Genomic DNA, 25,986 nt, shown 5'->3' with positions numbered 1-25,986 from the left:
TGAACATGGGTGTCAGTTGGGGAAACTCAGTTCGGATGCACTTATTATTTCTGGACTGACTTTGAAACAGGGGAGGACAGGGAAGTGTCCCTGCTTAAATAGGTTGTGCTGCTGCTTCTGCGCGTGTGTGCACGCTGATTAATTGCATTTCTTTGTAGCTTGGTAGTCACTTCATCCAGGGGACATGGAAGGACATGCAGTTAAATAACACTCTGTGTGTCTCTCTAATTTCTGGAGCTGCCTGTGAATGCTAATACTGTTATTCAATAATCTGTTTCTCAGCTCTTATAGCAGAACTGGAAGGTTTGTGAACTTGTAGGTGATTTGCACAGTGAAACCACAGCAGGCTGTTAAGGGCACGATCTGGTTTTGCACATCTCTTGGAACAATCTCTATTTATTTGCAAGGAATTAATATGTAAAAGGATGATCTACAGCTTGATTTAAAACAACAATAAGAATAATAAAGTCCAAAGCTATATATATTTCATATATGTGAATTCAACACTAAAAAGAAATCTAAGGCAAGGAAATTTTTCAGTTTGAAATCTGTGGATTTGCTTTTTTGTTGTTCTTTGCTTCTGGCTGCATTCTGTGAGATGGAGCCTGTTTGGAGGTGTTAATCTATACGTAATGAAATTTCAGAGAGCTCGCTTTCTATAATTGTAGCGCTCCAACTGTTGTTCGAGATCCCTGTGAATGTATCTCACATAATAATCAAAGAAAATAGCAGAAAGTCTGCAATTAGAAACCTAACAAGTAGAGCTTATATGGTGATAGCTAAAAAAGTTGCAATTCGCATGTGTTGGTTTACTTTATACAATTCAGTAAGACATATCCATGCCTTTGCTAGGGTAGAAAACACTTTAAAACAGTACAGGAATTTATGATGTGTATGGATCACTTTGAAAACCAATTTTATTTTTTTTTTCTTTCCCTACTGAAAGCTGTTTTTAAGGAGGAGGACCTGTTATACCAGCCAACTTAATTTATTTTTCTTCCATATTTAAGTCAGTAAAGTAGGAACCTTTCAAGTGAACAACACTGAAAGTTTAGTACCATTAAAGGTCTAGCCTTTAAACCTGTGTTGAGTCAATAATGGAGCACCTTATATGAAGCTACTGACCATTCTTTGTGTACTGGCTCCATGCTTATTCTTATTGTCTGGGATACTGTGTGCTTGTCACTTGCTAAAAGGGAAGGAAGGTACAGTCTAGGCACGAACTACCTTGCATCCAACACTCTGTGCTGTGTAAACAAAAGTGTAGTAAGAAATAATTGAAGTGTCAATTGACTATAGCTTAATATTGCAATATACAGGTAACTTGTGCGCTGGGTTGTTACATATACCTCAGATTAACTATTCCAAGTGATCTGGGAGAAAGTTTGACTTTTTGAAACAGTATGATGCAGTAAAAAAATAAATAAATAAAATAAATTACAATGGGTAAAATAGTGAATTTGATTAATTGAAGGTAAAGGAAGTGAAAATAAGAGTCTGGATGCAAAGGTATAGAGGCAGATCCAAACTGCCAGACCAAAGCAGTCTGGGGCAGAGGAAGGTGATATAAAAGGGGACTGAAAAGCAAGAAGTGATTGTGAACTGAATACTAGGTGAAGACTGGATTAGAAGTGAAAAATAACAGTTAAAAAGGCACATTATTGGCAGTGATTTCTGATCACTAGAATTTCTGCCAGCAAAAGACATGGAGTTATGGATCAGCCATGAAAAGGGAAAACCAAGAATATCAGTTGGGTTTTGCCTTTATTTTTTTTGAAAGGATGTGTGAAATCTTGTGTGTGTTGATGGTATTGGAGCTTGAGGGGAGAACTTCAGTAGCTGGCAGATGATAACATCACTGTCACTGTTGTGTATGGGAGAAATGTCACCAGAGTTTGTAAAAGTGTTTTTAATTTCTATTCCTTCCTATTTAAATTATGAAGCTTTTAGGATCCTAATAGCCTCAGCATTGCTGCGGAGTGTGGAAATGGCATTAACTCAAGGAGCATTACTAAGCTGAGTCACCATTAAGAGCTTTCTGAAGCATCTCGGGTTCCATCGGAGGTGTCTCCCATGGTCCTGGACAGACCTGGCCCTGTTTTGCTTATGAGACTTGACGAGATCATAGCCTAGGGAATGGCTGCTTCAAAGAGCTCCATAGATTCAGGGAATAGGACAGATTGGGGTCAGGCTGATAAGATTTAAGTTGACACACACTTCCTGAGATTAAAAGGTCATGTTGCAATGGCAGGGGTTTGGTTTTGGTTGATCTTTTTCGGTTGAATTTTTTTGTTGTTGTTTTTGGGGTTTGTCTTTTGACTTGAACTTCACCAATGGTAATCTGGTTCACAAAAGTAAGGGAATGTGGCCACCCTTGGGTATCAGGGCTTTTCTAATGATTTCAGGTGGTGACAACTCATTCTTCTGATATGGCCCAGTTGTTCAGATAGTGCTAGTCCACTCCACACTTCCTATATCCTCCATATTTCAGGAGCCTTTCCCATGGCTTCAATAAACCAATATCCAGAAAACCATTGAGACTCCAGATGGGATGGCTGAGCTGCTCTGATACCACTCCCTTTTCAAGGGATTCAGCTGGAGGAAATGTAGAGATCTACACCTGGCTAAGAAAATCTCCTTTTGTCCCTGCTATAAAATCTTAAACCTAAAGAAGAAAGGATTTTTCAATAGGGTAGAACTTCTCTCTCTCTCTCTCTCTCTCTCTCTCTCTCTCTCTCTCTCTCTCTATATATATATATATATATATATATATAAATATATATATATAAAAAATATTTGTATCAAAGCATTACTATTTTTTTCCACTGAAAAAAAAAATCACGCTATTGCCACCAAGTCCTATCTGTGCTCCATGCTGTCTGTAAATGAAACAAAAAAGTACCTTCTAGTTCAAAGAGAACATAATTTATGTATGTATATATATTTGTGTGTGTGTGTTTATATATAAAATTATGATTATAACATAAATAGAGAGAGTTATCACTTATACTCTTTACTGTGGTCAGGTGGGTTGGAGCTTTCTATTTTCTGTGTTTGAGACTACTTTTAAAGCAGTGATAGCTATTTTTATATTTCTCAGAATTTTTCTCTTTGGCATTGATTTGTTTACAGCTCTTGTACTTGCACCCAATTTCCACCTGTCATGGAGGTGTGATGACTTAAGTCAAATCTCATACATAAGAGTCCCTTACACCAGTTTGAAATACAATATATTCCCTCTAGGGCATGGGTATTTGAAACCCTAACATTTCTATTCACTGTTGCTACTTTTTTGCTTGTGAAATTGGTATGGTTGCTCTGAGCACCAGAAAGATAAATCTTCAATTTTCCTAAAAACACCTGCATTACGATGCTGTTGGAAGCTGCGTAACCAAATGGTGTTATTGACTGACATGGCAGTATATATATCCACCTGTACTGCTGTATTCTTCCCTAGAGGAGAATATAGCCTTCTCCTTTTTTGCCTTCTTTAATCTGAGCAAACAGCACATCTAGAGCTTCTAAAGCTGAGAATATTCCCACTCGGGTAAATGTGATAGCAACAGATCGCCACTCAATGAGCAAATGAGTTGTGCCAGGCATTTTAACAACAAGGTAGGTTAGCCAGGTTATAATTGTCTTTAATTTGCACTTGCAGAAGCTGTAACATTTAGCTGAACCTGATTGGCACTGGGAAAAGTGGAAAATTCTTTTGCTCCTTTGAAAAGAATCAAAGAAATAACTTCAGATCTCAAATTTGAAACAGAATATCCTGCTGATTGACCACGCATATTGGTATCAGTAGGATTTTTTGATCCAAAAAGCTGAATGATCACTGCAAGCAGTGAACACACACACACACAAAAAAAAAAAAATCAGCTCCATGGCAGAGAGCATGTAGTTTTGCTTTCATATTTTTTTTTCTCTTCTTTTCCAAGAGTGTTTCAGAAGGCTCAGCCCTTTTCCCTGCTGAATGCATGTTGAATTCTTACTCTTTCTGTTGTCTTCAGAGATTTGGAAGTTTTTCTAAGTAAGGTTATCTAGATTTTTGTCTAGCTTAGTTGCTTTTAATAATAGAAAGAAGGGGCTGTCTTTCCCATCCCACCCACCGTTGCACCTTTTTACTGTAAAAATCTGATTTTGTTCATGAGTGAGAAGTGGGTGAAGAACACATTATTTACCATAGACCTGTTCCCCAGTCCTGCATTTCTCATGATCTTGTAAAGCAGGGCTCTGTTTTTTTTTATTCTGTTGTGTCCTGCAAACTTCCCCTCCTTTTTTTTTTTTTTTTTTTTTTTTTTTCTTCTTCAGGAAATACCCACAGGCTTTAATTTCATACTTACTGCTGCATTTTTCAGTTATTTTTCAACTTCTGCAGTGAATGGCTTTTGCTTTCAGTGTTTCTGTTCTGTAGGAGGAAACTGTGGGTGGTTACAGCTGTAACATGTGCTCCATAATCTCAGAGCATTTGTTCAAAAATTTCCCGTTTGCTCTGTTTCAATTTTTAACTAGTTGAGTGGCATGTCCTGGTGCCCCGAGGGAGCCTTACTGCTCCAGTGCCGTGCGCTGTACTGTGTCCCACCAACCCTTTGAACACTTGGCAACTGCGACAAGACCTTATAAGACCAACACACTCTAAAGAGACAGTGAGATATGAAGGATGAAGGTTGCACTGTAAGCGCTGCAATCACTGAGGATGGGAATTGAGGCGAGAGGCTCTCTAGGTTTTGTTTTATGCTTGGGTTAACTTTGTCCCCTAAGCTTCTGGCCAGCCCATCCACAACCCACATTTCTGCTGAAGCCCCTGGGGCAAGGCAGGTGTCCTTTTGAGGCTGTATTAGGGAGCAGTGGGAGTCTTCATGTTAGTAGCCAACAGCAGAAAAGCCAAAATATTGATTGGGAAATGTGGAACAAAAGGATACTGTTTCCTAAGAGGAAGCAGAAGGCACAAGCAGCAGGCAGTTTGGATAGAAAGAGGGGCTTTGGAGTAGGAGCAAAGAGGAAAGGGACCAGAGCTTGCCCTGGTTTATATCCATCCTATTTGGAAGCATGTGGATATTATGTCCTCATGTTAATGCTCTCTGCAATACTTTTTTTTTTTCTTTTTTTTTTTTCTTCCCCTCCTACTTGTTTTGATGATGTGATATTTGCATTGCAAGTTTCCTTGATACTGTTGTTATAGAGACGTTTCTCCTCTCCTCGTGCCAACTATTAAGAGCCATCATGTGCAATACCATTTGAGCTTATTCTTCTCCTGGCATTAGCAAAGAGATTTCTTCTCTTTGTAAATGTTGAAATGTTTTGCAGCCTAGTTATAAATATAGCAAAATCATGTTGCTTTAGTTCCAGCATCTGGTAGGATCACTTTAAAATATAATTGAGTAAAAATTAGACTTTAAACAGCAATTTTGTCCCTATTTTGCTACTTTAAAGCCCCCAAATCCAACTTTTTTGTCTTGATATCTATAAACAAATCTCTTCTTTCTTTCACGAAACTAAAAATAACTACAAATGCAGTCTCTTTCCAAATTGCTCGCAATTTATATTAGCAGTGGCTTCAAGACTTGAAGCATGGATCTGCCTATTGAGTAGTCCCTGAACAGAGGGATACAGGCTTTATCAGGGAGACTGCCAGATATGAAACTGTTGTTGCCTCCTGTTTGCTATTGATAATGTCCACTTACGATAATTCGGTAGGGAAATGGAAGCCAGGTGAAACACATATGAATCTTGTTGCTGTACATACAGGTTCCTGCTATACAGAGTGTGCACCTGGGATGTGAGCTCCCATTCTCTACACTGCTAAAATTCAACACCCTTCTTGGGGAAGTACACAGCAGGTCTGTGGTGGAGTCCGAAATTGAAATAAAGGACCTATTTATTCTCTCCCTAATTCTGTTCCTTTTATTTTTTTTTCCTTTTCTCCTTTTTTTTTTTTTCTTTTCATTATCTTGTTTATTGGAGGAAGTGTTTGGATCAGAAGGCTTTTGAAATTCTGTCCCATGTTTTTAAGTCTGCTCTCAGTTTTGGTGCAGAAGCTTTGCTCAGTGCTTACAACAGGTACATATCTCTGTTCAGGAGAAGAGGCTGCTTGGAAGGAGGTTGTGATCCTTGCATTTTTCAGACCACTTCTGTAAACCACTTCTGAGTTCAGTATCTCAGTTTAACCTTCTTCTGAACAAATAGTTGCAGTCATCTTTTATGAGGTAATTCGAGTTTCTAGATTTTCTATGTATTTTAAATCAGTTAATGATATTTCTGCAATTCTCTGCAAGGAAGAGTTTATTTATACATAGAGAGCTGGAGAAGGGAAATGCCCCTCTTGCTGTCTCAGAGCTCCTCATTCATGAAGCTCATCTTTGCAAGAGTGAAATAGCCCTCTTTTGTAATTTGTGTGTTGTCATGAAAGTATTAAGAAAGACCATTGTTTGGCAAAATATCTGAACCTTTAGTAATTTCTCTTTTTTTTAATTTTTCTTTCGGATGATGATGATGACTTGAGGAAGATTGAAAGCATATATACATATATGCAAGATCTGTGGCTATGCTTCAAAATGTGCTTCTTTAGTCCTGGCTGGTAGTTCAGAAACTTTGGGGAAGGCTCTTCTTGGCAAACTGTGTCTGTGCTATAAAAAGATTTATTTGTGGCTGTAGTCAGAAACCTGTTACATGTGTTAAAAAAAAAAAAAAAAAAAAAAAAAAAGTAAAACATGGACCCTGCCACAAAAGCTTCCTCTAAACTTAATTTAAAAGCAGATAAAGTGGGCAAAGGATGGATAAGGAAGTAGCTTGGCTGTGATCCTGCTACAGGTTTCCCAATTGCCAGGGTTTAGATTACACTGCTTGTAATCTACCCAAAGACTTCAGACCTTGGAAGACACAGGCAGGCAGCAGAAAAAAAAAAAAAAGAAACACCTAACATGACTTAGTGGCAGCAGTTCGCTATCTTCTCGCATCACAACACTTATTTTGCAGCATTCAGAAAAGATGCGTTACACAGAGAATTTTACATGCCATATCTTCATTTAAGAGCTGTGGCACACATTAAATTTAATTACTCTCCTTCTATAGCTTAAATTGAGGGCAGCTTCAAAAATGAGGGTGGCTTCTATTAAACTTAATTACTTTTCCCTGCAGTCTGCATGGTTAGTAATCATGGGTAGATTCTAAACAAAGATACAGCAGAGAGATTCTTTTATGAGAATAGGGTTGGAAAGTAGCCTATAAAATATAGAGAGATGCCAAATACCTTTTATACCCAGCTTTAATTTATTATTGTTATAGTTAGCTAGCATAATAATAATAATAACAATAATAATAATGTTTCAGTGTGATTAAGAAGGGATTGTTGGTGAAGGGTTGTTAGTTGAATTTGGCCTTTAAACGTTTAAGCAATGAATTCTTCAATTTCTTCAAGTTCCTTTGCAGATTTATGGGGTGAAAAAAGGTTAATGATAGAATATTTTATAATGTCTTCTATTGACTATAGATGGCAGATCTGACAGTTAAAATGAAAATTGTTCCAGAAGAAACTTGAGTCAAACTAATTATTGGAGATGTTATAGGGATGTATAATTATATTCACCTTTAAAGAAAGAGAGAGAGAAAGAGAGAGAGAGAGGAAAAAGTTTTATTACAACTGTGCTTTTTAAAGAACAAGTGGAGAAATAAAAGCTGTAATTGTTCTTAATTATAGCTAACTGTAATTGCACACGACTGCAATATGCAGCACATCAGCAGCGGATTAAGAGATCCTGGCATATGTGTAGTGTACAGAACAACTTTGAACAGAGGTGTAGTTTTATGAATATAGTTATGTATAATTTAGGTCTCTTATTTTGGATTCCATACGTGTTGATTTTGTTTTATTTTTATGGCTATTGTAGCAAGATAATTGTCACTGGGAAGGTGCTTCTGCACTGATTTATCTGCTCCAAATGAGTCAAAAACCTGCAAAAGGGAAACTTGTTTTCTTTTACACCTATGATCTGATGTGACCAGGAGAGATTTTCTCAAATGCCCTTGTGTATGTACTGATGCAGATAGATGGCTGGTGGATTTTTTTTTTATGCATCTCAACATAACAAGCACCAAACTCCCAAGGATTTTGCAGCGTGGTTGAAAATATTTGTTAGCTATCTATCCACAAGTTTTTAGATTCAAAGTCCTCAAAAATGTAACCCAAGAGTTTTTAGCCCATGTGAAAATGCTGCTTTGAACAAAATCTAGGGATGCGAATGCCTGAAGGTAGGCTCTGATTTCATCTCTTTGCACCTGATTTACAACTTAACTTTTTCCAGACGCGTGCACACAGCTCCTGGTTTTGGCTGCAGTTTTGCCTGTAAAACATTTAGCTATCATTACATACTGAACTAAAGAGGGAATGCAGATACCTGAAGGAGGCTGCTGAGCTTCAAGACTGCTGGTTATATTGCAAAACAGATCATTGCTGAAAGAGTGAGGGTCAATGTGCACCGTATTATTGACAAATGTGTGCATGTTCTTGTGATGGTAATTTCTGCATCTCTTGAGTACTTCAGATGCTTTCAGTCTTTGTCTCGATGTGCCAGGATCCTCTCTGATGTTCCCAACCTGTTTTAAGCTGTTCCTTTTACCCAAAAATAAATAAAACCCATCTGTCACTGAATGCCTTCCTTGCAAAACAGAGTTTTGAAAAATGTTTCAGTCTTGGGCCAGCAGCAGGTTTCAGAGTTAATTCAGACTAAGCTTTGTGGACCAGAAGGGATCTTTTAGACTGTTGGGATAGGGTTGGGTGTTGCCCCGTTTTGCACAAACTGCAGCACTGGATGTGAGGAGCTGAATATCTAAGTTTGGTCAGCCTTGTACTTTGGAAAAAGTATGTATGTCTATCCCAAAGGAGAAGGCTTTGCAAAAGAACCGTGTGCTTTAAAAGAGGGGTTTCTCGAAGAAGGACAGGGATAAATGAGAAGTGGGAGGCAAATTTCTGAGAGTAAGAAGCAGCATCAAGAAATCAGGTGAAATGGATAATTTAGATTACAATGTAAAGAAGAGGTAAAATGGATTGCTAGATGCACAAGCAAGCACGCGAAGATGTGGATATAATAGAAGTTAAATTCATTCTTGCAGGTATCTGTAAGAAATCAAAACTTGTTTCAAAGCTTTAATGTACAGAGAATCTCCTGATAACTGCCATGTTCTAAATAAAGCACTCCCTTCAAATGGCAGCACCGCAGCAAAAATGTATCTATTACAGGGCTGCTAATAAGCAAATGTGAGCAATATTTCTTGACAGAAGGCTGTGGGTGTTTTTTAATAAATCTGTGTTAAGTAGCAAAGGGATAAGAGCTGAAACCCAAATAGCAATCCACTTCAGCTACTGTTTTCTCAATTGAAGTATAGATGGATGCATTGACCCTGATTGGAAATTCTTGAAGGATAATTCTGGTTAGTAGAAGCTAATGTGGAATTAAATGTGTATACATTTGTGTATGTATTCCCAGAAAAGCTAATGATACAATTCTGAATGCTGAACATGTTTCCTGCTCCTCTTTGTTAATACAGTGTTGCTTGTGCACTGCAATAAACTATTATTTCTGTGCTACTTCTGTAATTACATTTAATAATCAGCTCTCACAGTCCAATAGTATTAAACGTAGGAGTCTTTTCAACAAACTATGATAAATAGCTCCTTGCAGAACTGTTGTACTTGAGGAAGCTTTATGGCTCTCTTTGTAAGATTTGTCATTTTCTTAATGCTGCTTCAAAAAGCTTCTGAGCTTCGCTCTGGACCATCACTGTATTTTCCCTTCCCCCTCTGCCTGCGAGTGTAGCTGGGTAAATGAAGCTTAATGTGCCATTTCCAAGCACTGTGACACTCCTCCAGGGCTGGTTACATTTACCATTGCTAAAGTCTAAATAAGTGAGTTTTAATGAGCAGGAATGCTTGCTAATAGCTGATTCAGGTACTTAGTAGTCCATGTTATTTAACTGTGGTAGAATTACAGAACATAAATGGTCTGATGATTAATAGATGTACCTGCTATATATTTGCAGCCTAATAGTTTGTGCCATTAAAGAACAACCTTAACATCTTCTGGTTTGGATATGGTTATGGAGAAAAGGACTTGCTTGTACATTTTTCGTTGCTAGCATACACCTTAAAACATTTGGAATAATAATTTTATAATACCATCGATATTTTGTTCGGTAACATTAACAAACTTGGAGAACACTGGTGTACATGTCCTTCAGCTTCCTAAAGTGGTCAGCTCTGCAGCATTGCTCTCTGCTTAGGGCTGTCAAAAATAAATTCAAGCTGTCCTTTTAAGGTCAGAAATAAGGCAGTGGTTTAGATCTTATCTCCTCCTGTACCATTAATTTGGGGCAGTGGCAGAGGTACCAGCAAGAGCAGAGCTTGACCGTATTTTTTTAAAACACTTCTGATCTGTGTATGGGCAAGTGGCAAGGGGTAAAAGGCAAAAACTAACAGATGAACAACAAATGAACAAGCATGAAGAAATAATAGCATCCAACATCTGTTGTGGTTTGCGCTGAGATACTCCAGAAGATTCTGCAGTATTTATGGAAATAGTGTAAGGGCTGTTTTGAACTGCAGCTAATGGGACACAGGCTGCTGTCTGGCAGGCTTGTTCAAAGAATCTTTTCTATGTTTTCCTATTCCATCCCATGTTTCAACCTGACATTGTTGTTTTTTGGATCACGAGGAGGAGATGTCAGGAGAGAAAGGAGCAACTGTTAGTCCTTGCTGAGCCAGCAGAGAGAAAGGCAGTAACTATATCAGCAGGTGGATTAAAAGACAATACGGGCAGATGTCTGAAGGAGATGTTGGCAGTGCTGGCAGCATTGGTGTTCCAGGTACAGATGAGCTGCTTTCAGTAGCTTCCGAATCCAGTGAAACCTCTGTTAAAGATAAGCATCCAAAATGTAGGCAGGCTTTTCCAAAGTTGTCAAATGCTGCCTCGGAGCTGGGGTAAGGCAGCTGCAGCATTTTTCAAAGCTGGTTTCTATTTCCATAGCTGGGAGCGTAGGCAGAGGAGCTTGCATCTGCCCCTGGCACAGCATGTGGCCATGCCCAAAATCCCTGCTTCTGTGAGACTCTTCAGCGAGAACTAACCTTGTGAGATTTCTGACACTTGATGCTGCCTTGTGAGTGAAAAAATAGCGAGAGGTGACTGCTCTCAAAACTGGAACTCAGAAGCTCCTGGAAAGTTGTGGTTTTATTTTTTCTTTTATTTTTGTCTTTTGGTTTTGTCTTTTTATTTTTGTTTCTGGTAGCTGCGAATGCAGATCCTGTAGAATCCGTGTTGTTTGCTAATTGAACTGAGAAAGCAAGCTTACTCTCTTTCTAAATGTTCATTCTTCTAAGATGCCTGTATTTTAGCATCTCACTTCATACCAAAAGTCCTTCAGCTTCACAAAACTTCAGCTATTCCCCAAAACATGTCTCCCCAGCCCCACACTGGGTAAGAAAATGAATAAGTACTTGAATACTTAATAGCTGAAGTATCCAAGTTGTTCTAATACAGTGAAGTATTTTGAGACCAGGATGAGATGCCATTTCTAAGCTTGGCTCTGGGTTACTTCTCTGAAATAAGTTTAAATAAAGTCTCTAAATTCCTTGAATGGCTTCAAGTCTGTGTTTATTAGTGACAACATGCAATATCAGGAAATCCTGAAGTTTTGAGCTGCTAACATGTGAAATTTGGAGAGACAGGCTGAGGTGTGGGCATTCCAATGGAAAACAGTTGTTAGGGTGTGTCTTTCTTTTTGTCATTCATCATTAAAGTGAAGAGATCAACATTTGACCCAACCAACAGCTGCTGCATGATAGAAGCCACTTATGTAAATGGCACATTGAACTGTTCCCCACGCCCCGCACAAATATGAGAAAGTCTTAAATATCAGAAGGCACTTACTGCAGCCCTGTACAGCAGCTTAGAAATTAAGGAAGGAATCTAGGCCACCTCCATCTGTAGTTTTCAAATAATTTGTGTCTTTCTTCATATATCTCATGCATTTTTGTGAAAATATGACTTCTGCAGACTTAGCACGCAATACAGACTCCTCCTTCAGTTCTACACCTGTACAATTGAGTATGACTGCAACTTATCACTGAGATTTCAGGTGTGATTCCCCTTCCATTCCGCTCTGTACAGCGGAGATGAGATGGTGGCAAAGTACAACGTTGCAGACAGTGGAAGCTGTAACATGAACTACAGGTCAGCCAAATGCCCAGTGTGCAAAATTTTCTACCCGGCCAGGTCACATTAAGTTTAATGAGCATACGGGGAGGAACATCTGCTGTTTTAGATGGTCTTCTCATTTTATTGAGAGAGAGGGTATATTCCTCCCACTAAGCTGTTAGTTCCCTGAGGCAGGAGCCTGTGCACCTCTTCTTTCTCTCCCTGTACTAACAGGGTGAGGATGTAGGAGCCAGTACCACGGCAGATTTCTCCTTCTCGTTTCTCCTGCTGCTTGCCATGCCCCAGAGAGCCAAATTCTGCACCCATGGTGCCTCCTCCCTTCATTTCCATGTCATCAACTTTCCAAATGCAGTGCTTTCCAGAGCAAGCACACAGCAACAGCAGTCCCTGTACTGCAACAGAAGTCTGCACATCCCTGATGGCAGGATCTGACCTTGGAACAAAGCACCAAAATGGGATCTATCTTCTTCTCTTTCTCTTTGCCCTGGCATTTTTCCCCTCATGCCCCTGGCTAAATTGTATCCTATCTGTGTCCTTATCACCAATCTATAAAATGAGCATACTGGTGTGTTTCTTCTACATATCGTTTTTTATTTGGCTCTTTAACATCAAAGCAGAAGTTGTGCGAGAGGGACACTCATCAGCCGTCCTTGGTGTGTACTTAGCCAAGAGGCCAAGATCTTAGCTGGGTTTTGTAAGTAAATTGTAAGGAGTGAGGATATGATCCAAATTATTCTTTAGTTTGTAAGTTATAACATTGCTGTCCTCGTAGATGTTGGGGCAAGGGTGTGTTTAAGTGAAACCTAAATTTTTATGAAACATATAATAGTCACAACGAAGAGGGCATGTACTATTTGAGGTGTTATTTGTGTTTTGAATGTACCCTGGAATTCCATTGTTGTGGTGACAGGATCTCATCACTGAAAACACAGTTTTCTATCCATACCTAAGGAGGAATGAAAAATTCAGAAGTAGTAAATTTAGAATAGTGAAAAATGCTGCTTTTAAAAATAAGCTTGGGAGAAAACAACAAGCATGTTTGCTCATGTCCTTTATCTCACTCAGCTAATCTTGCAGAATGTCAGCTTGTATAGAAATAGATTTTTACATATGAACTTGTTACATCACTTCCTAAAAAAAGAGTATTTAGCTTGTACTTAAATAGCACATTCAGAGACTGTTTATGCAGTATTTCTGCTGCAAATGTATGATACTTGTTAGCTTGCTAAACTCTGTGTGAAGTTTTAAAACTGCAGTGTACTTATTTGTTGTGCATTGTGTAAGAATAGCATGCTCTTTTTTTTTTTTTTGAATATTTTAATTTTTCCGAAATATGAAACTGTTTCTCAAACATTTTGAGCCTCCCTGGTCATAAGGCATGGTTCTTTACTTCTTTCTTTTTTAAAATGCTAAAAGCATATTATGTAAAGAAAACAAGACAAAACTGCATTCAAAATTACAGGACAACATTAAACACCATGTTTTATCCAAACAGAGCTTGTTTATTTTGATGCACTCCTAACAAAGCCAAGAAACTATCCAATTTAAGATGGGTGAAATATCTTGTGTCTCATAATGGTATTTCAATAGGCACTATTAATTCTTTCAAGTCTGCTTGGACACAGTCCCCCATGTGATTTGGGGAAGAGCAGAGACAACAATGTGCCTTTGGAGGTGCCATTTTTCAGCTGAAATGTGAAATCAATGTCCTGACCATTTGTGGTCATTAAAAATCCCATGGCAGTTTTCTGCAAGAGTAGAGGCATTGACTCCCAAGTCTTGGTGAAATTCCAGCTAAGTAATTATATTCCTCCTGATACAACTTTCCTTATAAAGCTAATTTAATGTTCCTCTTCAGCTGTTCTCCCCTGTTTTAAGTGGAAAATCTTTCATTTCCCTTTGTAAACCTTTCTTTAGTTCTGCTTTATACTGACAATTAGTAGCCATCCTTCCTCTTGCTGCATCACTGAGGCATGTCTATGCAGCAGCAATGTGCATGCAGACACGTACCCATACAATTTAAAAAGCTCTTTATTGATGGTCTGGTTAAAAGCCATTGAAATTAATGGGATGCATCCCTTTGAGCTGGTGGTCATAGGAGTCATCAGTGCTAGCTGAGCCATGTTGTGGAGCCCTCTCTAAGCCTGCTTTTCTTGCCCTGCTGAGAGTTGTGTTGACAGGCTGTTGGTGCTACGGTGTCTGCTCCCCATCTGGGTGTAGACACTCAGGAAAGAGTGGTCAAAAGCGCCAGGTGTGTTGTTTGCTCTGGTGAATTGGATTTGCCTGTGGGGCAACACAAGGAAGAGCTTCATGGTTATGCAACCTTTGGAAATGATTAAAAGTAGAACTTCTTAGTCATTAACATTATTGCAATTTGTTATACGCACCTTATCAGCATATCAATCTATGTCCACAGTGGAAAATTCCTGGGGAAAACACATAAATTCTCAAGTCTTCCTCTAGAATAACTTATTCCTCTTCAACTTGTACCTATTTCTGTTCACAAATATATCTCTTCTGGGATGGTTAATGCCTGTGCAACTTGTCATATAGTGTTCTGTAAAAAGTTGAAAGTTTCACCCAAATCACAAGTATCAGCTTAACCTTTAGGCTTTTTGGTGTTTTTTTTTTTGGGTGTTTTTTTGTTGTTGGTTTGGTTTGGTTTTGTGCTTCATAGAAAAATAATGTAAATGGAAGAAATATCTGCTGCATTACATGCCAGAGAATAAAATGTGCTGTGGTCACTCATTCATGAGGAGACAGGACCTTCTTACACTCTGGGTTCAAACAGAGACTGCTGGCTTGGATGTCTACAGCCATAACCATAGGACGTGGACACTTCTGTTCACAAGTGGGAAGATTTCTGCATTTGGGATGTTTCTGCTTGCATTTGTGCTGCTTTCTTTATAGCACACCATACAGATCCCTTCTTCAGTTTTGCTCTTATCCTTATGTCCTTATCCTCATATGCCTCATGTGCCGTAGGCGGGCTTTATCCTCTCCCCAAAGTGTGAGATGGAGAAAGGAAGAACACTGACACAATCAGAGGGATGTGTTGCTGCCTTTCTTTTTGCATCTTCTCCAGCACCCTGATGCATTGCTTGGCTTGAATTTATGTTTTTCTTTCCAGAACAGAAACCATTCTTGATGAAGAACTAAGGCTTTCCAAAGCACTAAGGACCATGATTCTGAGGAAGCAAAAATTATTTCTAAGCCTAGCCCTGACTCATATCGGTTGAACTCAAGCTTTCTGGTATGCATCTAGCAGAATACACACAAGATTATCCCAGCCACCCTTCAAACTCCCTCCTCTGTCTCTTGTGCCTCAGTTTACATCTCTGCAGAAGCACTGCATAGAGCATTAAATCAGACAGAAATGTTGTACTGTGAAAACCACCAAGCCGTGTTGTGCCAAACCCTGCATGTAGGTGGGTAACAACAGCTGCCAGTCAGCCTCTGAGAGAAGAGCACCATATGATTTCTCAGGGAACAAAACATTTAATACAAACACAACACTTTCCAGATATTCTGAAGAGTTCTCCTGAGCAACTTTCTCTCAACAAGACTATTAGGCAGTAAAGTCTGTTTGCTGATCTTTATGCAGATCTTCCCACTTCCACTTCAGTATAAGGTTTTGACTAAAATATTTATACTTTTTTGCTTTGGTACACATCCTACTCGGATCCTACGGGAATTTCTCAGCCTGTGGAGAGAAATGATAAAGTGTGTGTGTGTGTGTGTGTGTGTGTGTGTGTGTGCGTGTGTGTGCGCGTGCGCGCACGGTATTTGGTTCACCCAACCTGGCTTACTGGTTTTTGGGAACAGCTATGTGTAGCCCTCTCTGGAGAGTGCAGAGAGTTTTCAGTAAGTCAAAGCTCATTGCAGATCTAGTGAACAATTTGAAAATGTGCAGTTTGATTTCTGAAAGGCCATATGTGATGGGGCAGCATATTGGGGTGCAGACCTCCCACGTGGTATCCTCTTGGCTTCAACAGCATCTTTACCTTCCATATGTCTGTACTGTTCTGCCCCAGATCTGTCCTATGTAGCTGAATGCATAATGCTGAAAAATTGTAACTGACCTTCCTGGAAATGCTGTGACTGTGCTTCATGATGTCACCATCTACCTAACAGCTTTTCCAGGCTCTTTAGCCTTGTCCTCTTCTGTCCTTAGCACTGCTGTGCATTAGCTCATCCCATTTGCATTGGCACTGATTTCAGTGAGATTTGGAGCAGTCCTGATGAAATATTTAGGTTTCCATTTTCACTTTTTTTAAAGGTTGTCCTTCTATGTTATAGGCAGTATATGAAAATACGTGTTCTTATATAAAGATTTTTTTTTTTCACTCGTGTTCCTTGTATGTGTCACTTAGAAGTAGTAGGAATCTGAGCATTAGTTGTGTTAAGTCTAGTTTCAGTTTCTTGAAATGTTGCAGAATGAGTATCCATTATCTTTAAATAAACTTTAAGGGTATTCTTGATGACTAATTTGCTCCATAAGATTTTCTTTTTAAAACTCCCATGAAATGTATTTATAGAGCAGTGTTGCTATTCCTGATATTTATGGTACACTGACAGTGGACGTTAACCGTCTTCAGCAGTCAGCGTACTATTTATTTCCAGTGAGGTTGCAAATATAATTGGGTATGTTTTCTAGGAAAATAATATTTTTAGCTTATTATTGTACAGTTGTGGGTTTATTTTATGGTTTAAATGTTGGTGAGTTGATGAGAAACTGTAAAGACTTTAGATAGCTGGGAAGTAATGAAACTTCTCTTTTATTTGTGAATTATAGAGTTTTATTTGAGTTAGACCTGTATTTCAAAAAATCGTTACCTTACATATTTTTGTTTAAAAATGGAATTTGATCTGCCCAAATGTGAAACTAGCAACACAATTAATTACATTAAAAATGTATATGCTAAAGGTCTGCAACATCTTTGTTTAAGATTCTGATCACATTCCCATTTTTACCACCATATCGACTATTTAATAATTGTTTTCATAAGGCTGGCATCTGTTGTAGAGTGGGTTATTTAACAAAAATGAAAATCTTTAGAAATTTAGATGCCCCAATCACTCACTGCTCTGCTCAGAAGCTGGCAGTGCAATTTCAGTTTAACATCCTCTTTTTGAACATACATTCTTCTGCTTCTTGCTGCTACTTGTGATTCGTATGGGTATCTCTTTAAGCTGGATGAGCTACTGCTCTTTCATAAAATGTGGTCCCATACACTGGAGCAATAAGGTTTGTGCTATTCTGTTATTTGAATGATAGTAGGTGGCTAAAGGCTAGGGAGTCCCTTCAGAAGAAGAAACAAAGAAATGCTTAGCCTCACTTTTTAGTCCAGGTTCTTTCCTCCCCAAAAAAGCCTCTGAATTAAAGGAGATGGTACCTGTGATTAGAGGTGGATAGGAAAAAAATCCTGACTGTAGGAACCATTTAGTGATCCAGTTCATTGATAGCTTCCAGAAAATGTTCCCTTAATTTTTTTCAATGTGTAACTTGTAAGTAGGGCTTGGAAAATAAAGTGATCTGATGCCATTGTGCAGGACAGTTAAATGAAAAAATACATGAAATGTATGGCTGCATCAAAATGCCCTGTAGAAACCAAGGCTGTATTGTTCCACCCTAATTTCATTTTCTTCCCCTTTCCATTCTCTTCCTTTTCCTTCCAGCTCTCACCTTTAATGTTATTCTCATCATGGGCTTTAGTTCATTCCTGGCACCTGTTAAATGCTGACCTGGCAGCCCTTGCTGGGAGGGTGCTGGCACTTCTGAAAGGGCTCATACATGTGTTGATCTGCTGCTGAACAAGGTGTGCAAGAAAAGGGTGTGAGAGATCTTTTTATTTTCTGTTTATTTCTCTGAGTGCACCCACAGAGCACCACTGCGATCCGTGCTTTTTGAAGCAAAGCTCTCAGCAGATCAGGTTGATAGTTGGATTTTATGATCTTGAAGGTCTTTTCCAACCACGATAATTCCATGATTCCATGATTCTGTGTTTAGAGGGGCCACAAGGACATACATTGGTGGTAGATCTAGGATGTGTTTTAGGGACTGCGTACATATGTAACAATAACATGTTTAATTGTGCTCTAACTTGAAGTAGCAGTTACATGAGTCCACTTCAGTATCTCACACTTTGTTCCCTCCCAGACATATTGCACATCCACAAAATATATTCAAACAAGTAAGATGGATCAAAAAATACATATGTGAAAAATAACTATTGCCTAAAACCCAAGATAAGAAAGTTTAACACTAATGTAGCATTTTCTCAGCGCACGACATCATTATAAATGCCTTATGCCTCGTTGCTGCAGAACTGAAAAAGGGAACTTTTTCAACTGGAAAATTGGCCCAGTGCTGCATTTTAGCTATGCAGGATCATGCAGTGCTGGTATTTGAAGGAATGATAATTTTACACTTAAAAAATGAGTAATTGAGAACATTATTCTGAGGAAATCCTTAGATCACACACCATCATCTGTTTTTCACATTCTTGTATATATGATCATGCAGACATTGCATCCGCAAATGACACATTTGTGTACAAAATTGTGTGCATGTGCCTGCATGCCTATAAAATACAAGTAGTACAAAAGTACTTTTAAAAATTTATAGCTTCTTTAAGCACAAACTAATTTTTCCTTGCTTTTTGTCTTTCAGAGAGACTTCCACAGAGTTGTCTGGAGCATTACCAAGGTAAGCAAGTTGCTCTGAACTGACTCGGGGTATCAGTGGCTGGCAGCTGCTGGAAGATGTGTGACCTTTTGAGCCAGAACATGATCCTTTTCCTAAAGAAAACTGCTGGGATGCTGAGAACTGGGGATGCCGGGAGGAGAACACATAATGCATGCCATAAAGAGAAATATGACCATGAAATATTGGAGCAACCAAAACTCCACAGCTTACGGCGGCAACGCATTTAAGTTGTTTTGAGGCTTAGCTCCGTTGTGTACCTGAGAAAGAAAAATCCCAGCTGTGGCTTTCTGCCAGCTGTGCAATGATACCCACTGCAGGTGGCATGGCTTTTGCTTTAAATTTCACCAGAGGGATGAGGAAGGGAAACCTGGAGGTTGGAGAAAAAATGTACTGTGATCTTAAGGCATTTTCATTTGGAAAGCTGAAGAACAGCTTAGATCAAATTCTTCAATGCTGGGAAAGCTTTTCATAAAATAATAGAACTAGACATGACTCCCAGGCTGTGACAGAGATTTTTGAAGAGAGACCTGCCTACATATTGTCAGAGGGTGTGCTAAAATGCTGTTATTATGCAGATAAAGAAAAGGGTGGAGAGAAGGGGAAAAAAAATGCAATGGTACCCTGTCACATAACAGAAAGAGATCTCTCTCTCTCTCTGAGCAAAAAGAAATGGTGCTCTCATTCCTCTTGCATCTTCTGCCACCAGTTTTGCTCTGTGAAGTGCAGGAGGGTTTTAATGAGGTAATGGTTTGGGGTGTTTTTTTTTATCCTTTGATAAATAGCAATGTTGTAGTTCATGTAAAAGTTAATGTTAAAAGAATAAATCTACAGAAAAGTCAGTTTTCTTTAAGTATAGTAATACATGTGACTTGTTTCTGCTTCCGAGAGAGAAAAAAAAAAAAAAAAAGGCTACCTTTACGGTGTGTCGGGTTCATTAGTTCAATCATATAGAATCACAGAATGGTTTTGGTGGGACGAGACCTCAAAGCCTACCCAGTGCCACCCTGTGCCATGGGCAGGGACACCTCCCACCAGCCCAGGCTGCCCAAAGCCCCATCCAGCCTGGCCTTGGGCACTGCCAGGGATGGGACAGCCACAGCTCCCCTGAGCAGCCTGGGCCAGGGCCTCACCACCCTCCGAGTGAATAATTTCTTCCTAATATCAAATTTAAATCTATCCTCTTTTAGTTTAAAACCATCCCCCCTTGTCCTACCACCACACCCCCTGACACACAGTCCCTCCCCAGCTCTCCTGCAGCCCCTTCAGGCCCTGGCAGGCCACTGGGAGGTGTCCCTGGAGCCTTCTCTTCTCCAGGCTAAACAACCCCAACTCCCTCAGTGTGGCTCTAGAGCAAAGGTGCTCCAGCCCCCTTCCATCATTCTCATGGCCTCCTCTGGACTCGCTCTGATACGTCCCTGTCCTTGTGCTGGGCCCCAGAGCTGAACGCAGGCTCCAGGTGGGGTCTGAGGAGAGCAGAGCAGAGGGGGACAATCCCTTCCCTGCCCTGCTGTGTTGGTGCAGCCCAGCACACGGTTGGCTTCAAGCGCACGTTGCTAGCTTGTGTTGAACTTCTTGTTAACCCCCTGGTCCTTCTCCTCTGGGCTGCTCTCCATCCATTCTCCACCCTCCCTGGATTTGTGCTTGACATTGCCGCAGCCCAGGTGCAGGGCCTTGCACTTGGCCTTCTTGAACTTCATGAAGTTTGCATGGCATTGACTCATCTGTACTGATAAGCTGTGTAAATGCAGATTTTCAGTGAATGTGATGTTTATCCCACTCTCTGTAATGCATTACCTTGTTCTGTGGATACAAACTTGTTTGATTTATATCAGTTGTTCACTCATTAGATTCTTTTTATTACTTACCACCATTTGGTTGTTCAAGCAAAAATATGACTGTGAAGTTTTGCCAAGCATTTGAAGTGCTGACCAATAGTCAGGCCTACCTAAAACAAGATTTTATTCATTTTCTGTGCAAAAGAATTACAATTCTTCAAATACAAAGAAAAAGGAAATAAAGATTCAACAGAGTAGCCATTCCTTGATCTGTCTCCTTGATCTGGAATGTTTTTTTTTTCTGGTTCTAGTGCTAAAATATTTCCAGTTTGACTACATGCCCCAAATTGGTTAGGTATTACATGACTAATACACTGGAAACATGCAGTCCTTGTACTGCTGAAATGAATTCCACTTTAAATTAAAGTTAAAATAAGAGATCCAGGTGCTAGAATAAACATCCAGTTTCATACCTGCCATTAATGATTGCCTAAATGTGTTTTTTGAATTATTACCACAAGGCTTTAATTTCAACTGTGGCAAGACGTCGCAAGTAAAAATCAGATTATACAAACAATGTGCACAAGGCAATGTAATTATGTTATAAATATTAAAACCAATGATCTTGTCTAGATTTAAAATAAATGTTTACAGCTGTGTGCAGTTTGGCTCTTCTCAGCTCTTCTCTGGGATTCACCTGTTCCTACATTTCTCTAAGAAAGCAGTTCCCTAGGGCTTTTAATCTTATCTTATGATGTATTAATATAATATTTTATGTTCTTCATTGAAACTTTAAGTGAACCATTTTGCTGTTATTAATTTGTAACTGTGAAACTGTCTAATTTTCCATGCCACACCACATGTTCCCTACCACACCCCCACTCTGAAGCTACTTTATATCATATAAAATCTTAGTTGCACCTTGAAATAATGAAATTAATAACCACTTTTTCATAGTTACTTTGCTAGTTGTATTTGGTCCAATGGGGCAAAAATTTTTAAAAATAAAAAATTTTTAAAAAAATGTATTTCTAGAAACATAGCTCTCACTTATGCAGCCAAACATTATACCTTTTCTCAGGGCAGTAATGGTTCATGGATATACTTATGTCCCAAGATTGATCAAACACATTTCAAACATTTGTAAACCTGGTGAAAGGGTCTCCACTGGAAGCCATGTGTGAGCAGATGTGTCTATACTTGGAGTATTTTGTCTGCCAGAGATTTAGGCACTGATGAAAAAAAAAAAAAAAAAAGGCAGAAAATCAAACTTCTGAATTTTACATAGTTGGTTTACTAAAGAGAAGTTAGAGGTTTGTAACCAGAAAGCTATGTAAGTAGTCAGAATTTACAGGCAAAGATTTCTCTTCTGTAGTAACCAAGATTAGGGTCTTTATGTGCTTTTAAAAAAATAGAAATAAAAAAGCAAATATAACAAAGTGTCTTGGAAAACGGTATACTATATTTTTAGTATAGCCATTTTCCATGAAATACTGCTGATTGGTTTCTAATGATTTTATCTAAAAGCAAGAAGAAATTACCTTACTTTTTGCCGCTGAAGAACATGTTTCATTCATAGGAAGAAGTGGAAAAATCTGAGTTACTGGGCATCATTTAGAAGGAAACCTAATAGATTAACTTTGCCTATAGAAAGATATAACAATATTCTCTATAATTATATTGTGTCAGTTCTAATTTACCAGTTATTTCTGATGATTTTAAGAAGCTCTGACTAGAGAAGGAATTGAAAATTTAAACTTTAAATATGATAAAGAAGCCTTACAATTTTTATATTAAATGACATTATTATATCTGTGAATGTATATTGTTTTTTCGAAGAAAGGCTTTCTGTGTGCAACAGCACATCAAAGAAAGGATCTTCACAAGGAAAACTTTATAATAATATTAAGTTGTTCATTGCATGACCTATTTAGAGTACTCAGATATTTCTTGTTGTAGACTACATAATTAAATTTTAAATGGAACATGATAAAGAAATTATACTGGTGATCTCTAGAGATTTGAATACCCTATTTGGATCTTTACAAGAGTGTAGCGAAGGCATACTTTAAAATTTAATAAAGGTCTGGCCTATTTTTTTTTTCTTTTAGATGTTCTATAGCTGCTACGGCAGTCTTATTTCAAACTGTATTTGCTCTCCACATTATATACTCAGTACTTGCAATAAGAGACCAAACTGAAATTATTAAAAGTATATATGCCTTAAATTGAGAAAAACCCCATTACGCATGATGCAGAACAATTAATGAATGAAGATAAGCTCCTAAAGACTTGTTATAACCATGCTAGCAACCACCCCTTCGAAGACCAGTGTTTAAGCCAAGCCAGTGAGAGGAATGGTACCATGTCCAGGGAGATGTAATTTAGTGAGGTGGAGTGCTCATGCACAGTGCAAAGCCCTGCGGGCACAGGGGAGATGATGTTTGGAGCTTAAATGAGAAAATGCTCTGCTTCAATATCAAAGGAATGATTTCAGTCTCTAGCCTCTTCTGTTTGTTTCTGTGTAAGGTACTTTATATTTAAAGAAGAACAAATATTTTAAATATAGAATAACCACATGGATTATTTATTTACTTAATACTAGGTTAGTAATGATAACAGAAGTAAAATTTGTTTTACTTTTCATCTTTTATGTAGCGGTTCAATTTTGCATTTTACTCAGGGGGATTAAAGTTTAAATGGTCACTTCCTCTTCTAGGCTTTTTCTAGGCTTTTCTTATTTGTTGATTTTCTTAAATCAACAAATAATTTGCATAGATATTTTTCATAGGAGGAAAAAAGAAATCTCTGCAGCCCCTGCTTAAGTCTTGAGCATAACTCAGTAAAACTTAGATTTTGAGGTAAAGGCCATTTAGAATTGTCATTGAAATTTTTTTGGAAGGGTGGGAGGAAATCTGCAATAGAATATAACAGCAAGGATAAATTGATGTGTCAAAAAGTTATATTCAGTGTGGAAATTTAAATCGTTAGCTTCTCTTAAAATAATTTGTAGTCTTCATATATTTTAAGCCAGCAGTCTGGAGTAGGTTACAAATTTTAAGCCCTCTTGATTTGATGCTTAATTCTTCACTCTTTTGTAGATTTGTTTAATGGTGCCTAAGTTTCATTTACTGTAGAGATGTGTTCCAGCGTGTCTACAGCATTTTGAAAATAGAATTTGAGTACTGAAGTCACTTCAGTACTTTTGAAAAATGTTAACCTGCAACTTTACCATTATTTAAATCTAATGCAACTAAGCTTTTATCTAAAGGGAAAAAGAAGAATTGACAACCCACCATATGACAAGCAAAATGAAATCTCTTGATCACTAACTGTCAGCAGTCTTTCTAATACTATTGTGTTAGGGAATGATATGTCTTCCAAAGAGCTAAGTACACAAGGTTTTGAATCATTTCTGTCTTGACAGCCTAACCCAAGTAACTACTTGTAAGTGCTTGGATGAATTATAAAATCTATGTGGCTCTGTAGAGTGAGTTAATAAAACATCCATGAGCATTTTAATTACTATGAAATGAAAAGGATATTTTTTTTTCTGACAGTAATAGAGATATGGACTAAATCCAGATCAGTTGCTATCTTCATGGGTATTGCAGGGACAGAGGAGCTGGGGTTAGTTTCTGTCTGCTCTTTTGTTCCCCTTCTGGTTGAGGTCTTCTACCTAGCAATTTCTCTCACTCTGAGAACAGGAGATTATACGTTTTTCTTCTTGTGCTTCGTATATGATGGATGTCCACTCATGTCACCAGGGCTGCTTTGCTAGTGATGCCAGGCTTGAACACCCATCCACTGACACTATACGTCTCTCTCTCCTGGTCTACAACAGAATTTTCCTTACACTGATAAAAGATTTTCTAAAGTTTTATCCGTCTTTATATAAAGCAGGGATTTGGTGTAGTCCATTTGTGACCCCCCTCTTCAAATGGAGACATTCTGCTTTCCACTTCCAAATCTCTTCTCAAAATTCACTTTCATTTAAAGGCATATAAATAATAGGTCAAGAAAATGTTGCTCATCCCAGGTGGCAGGCAGTGGTAGCTGATAACATTAAAATCTCTTGAATGTCAAACTATATGCAGCTAACCAGAGTTAGTCTTTGGAAATTATATCATCTTGTATCTTTTCTGAAACCACATCATTAAAAAGAAGAGAAAAAGATTCCAACTCTCAATATTTAATGTTCTGGAGTCAACTGTCTCAAAGAGCAGTTTTTTCATAATTTCGAAGCCTGCCACTTTCTGAAGAAAATCATTATTTTAAATTGAGACTCAATGTAACTAATCACTAAAAATCTTACATTTGACCTTTTTCTATGCCTCAGATGCTTATTTATAAATAATACTTTCATCCAACTTTTGAGCTGTTTTTCTGTACTGCAGGCAGGACTGCCTATTATACATGTTATACAGGAATGCCCTGATGCTGTATGGTACTTCTGAGGTGCAGTAATATAAACAACAGTAATTATTTGGAATAGCAACAGGTTTGATGTTATTATAAGTGAATCTGCTTTTCTGAAGGAATAATATAAATGTTGTCTATTTACTATTCTGATTTTTTTTTTTTTCTAAGTAAAGCTTCAATATCATTAAAATGTGACATGGAGTTATTCCTTCTGGTAGCTGTTGGCATTTTTGTTGTCATTTTACTTCCCTTTTGAATTATATATTTATTTATTTTTTACAGCTGATGTTAATCTTAATACACACTTATGTGCAATCTGATCCCTTTCTGAAGAGATATTTTTAAAATCTTAAGAGGAGTCTAAGGAGCATAGAGGTGATTATCCATATGTGCTTACTGATGACTTGCATTCAAAAATTATGAAGGTACTAACTGTAAGATTCACATTGCCTAAATTTAGTGATCATAAGCATCCTCAGTCTAAAGAACCAGGAGAGAAATGAAGAGAAATAGGTGCCTTATCTCAGGACAGGGTGAGTAACCTTGGGGAATTGTTTTTCTTTCTCTGCTGTCTGAAAGTGGAGCCTGGGGGAATAGCGTAGACTAGATGTTTCACCTGATGATAGCTTTAATTTAAGGTGAGTCCTAGCAGACTGAGTTTTAGAAGTGTTAAAGCAGCAAATGACGTAAACTGGTGCCTGCTGGAGTTTTGAGGACATTGGCATCCTTAACCTCAAAAAACTTTCAATATTTGGTACTTAAGTCCTAAATATAGACCTTGGGAAGGAGGGGGAAAGTCAGAAAAAGTGATTATTGGACTTGATACAGCTCTGACCCAGAAGGCAGGTAGCTGTTTTCAACATGCAGAGCCTTC

At 38.3% G+C, this 25,986-nt stretch overlaps 1 protein-coding gene across 6 annotated transcripts in view; it reads left to right on the top strand.

Annotated features, from left to right (window-relative positions):
• CELF2 (CUGBP Elav-like family member 2) overlaps positions 1–25,986 on the top strand; it is a 558,673-nt gene that overhangs the window by 233,754 nt on the left and 298,933 nt on the right. For all 6 annotated transcript variants that reach the window (XM_068670066.1, XM_068670060.1, XM_068670059.1 and 3 more), the window contains one exon: positions 18,880–18,915. Coding sequence is in view for 2 of the 6 variants with exons in the window: in XM_068670060.1 (XP_068526161.1) it covers positions 18,880–18,915 (36 nt within the window). In the remaining 4 variants the exon portion in view is untranslated. Of the gene's footprint in view, positions 1–18,879; positions 18,916–25,986 lie in introns of those variants that run through there.

This window comes from Anas acuta, chromosome 1 (genome assembly GCF_963932015.1).
Source record: "Anas acuta chromosome 1, bAnaAcu1.1, whole genome shotgun sequence".
Lineage (NCBI taxonomy): Eukaryota > Metazoa > Chordata > Aves > Anseriformes > Anatidae > Anas > Anas acuta.
The sequence above is the reverse complement of the archived record's forward strand: the minus strand, read 5'-3'. Positions and strand labels throughout refer to the sequence as shown.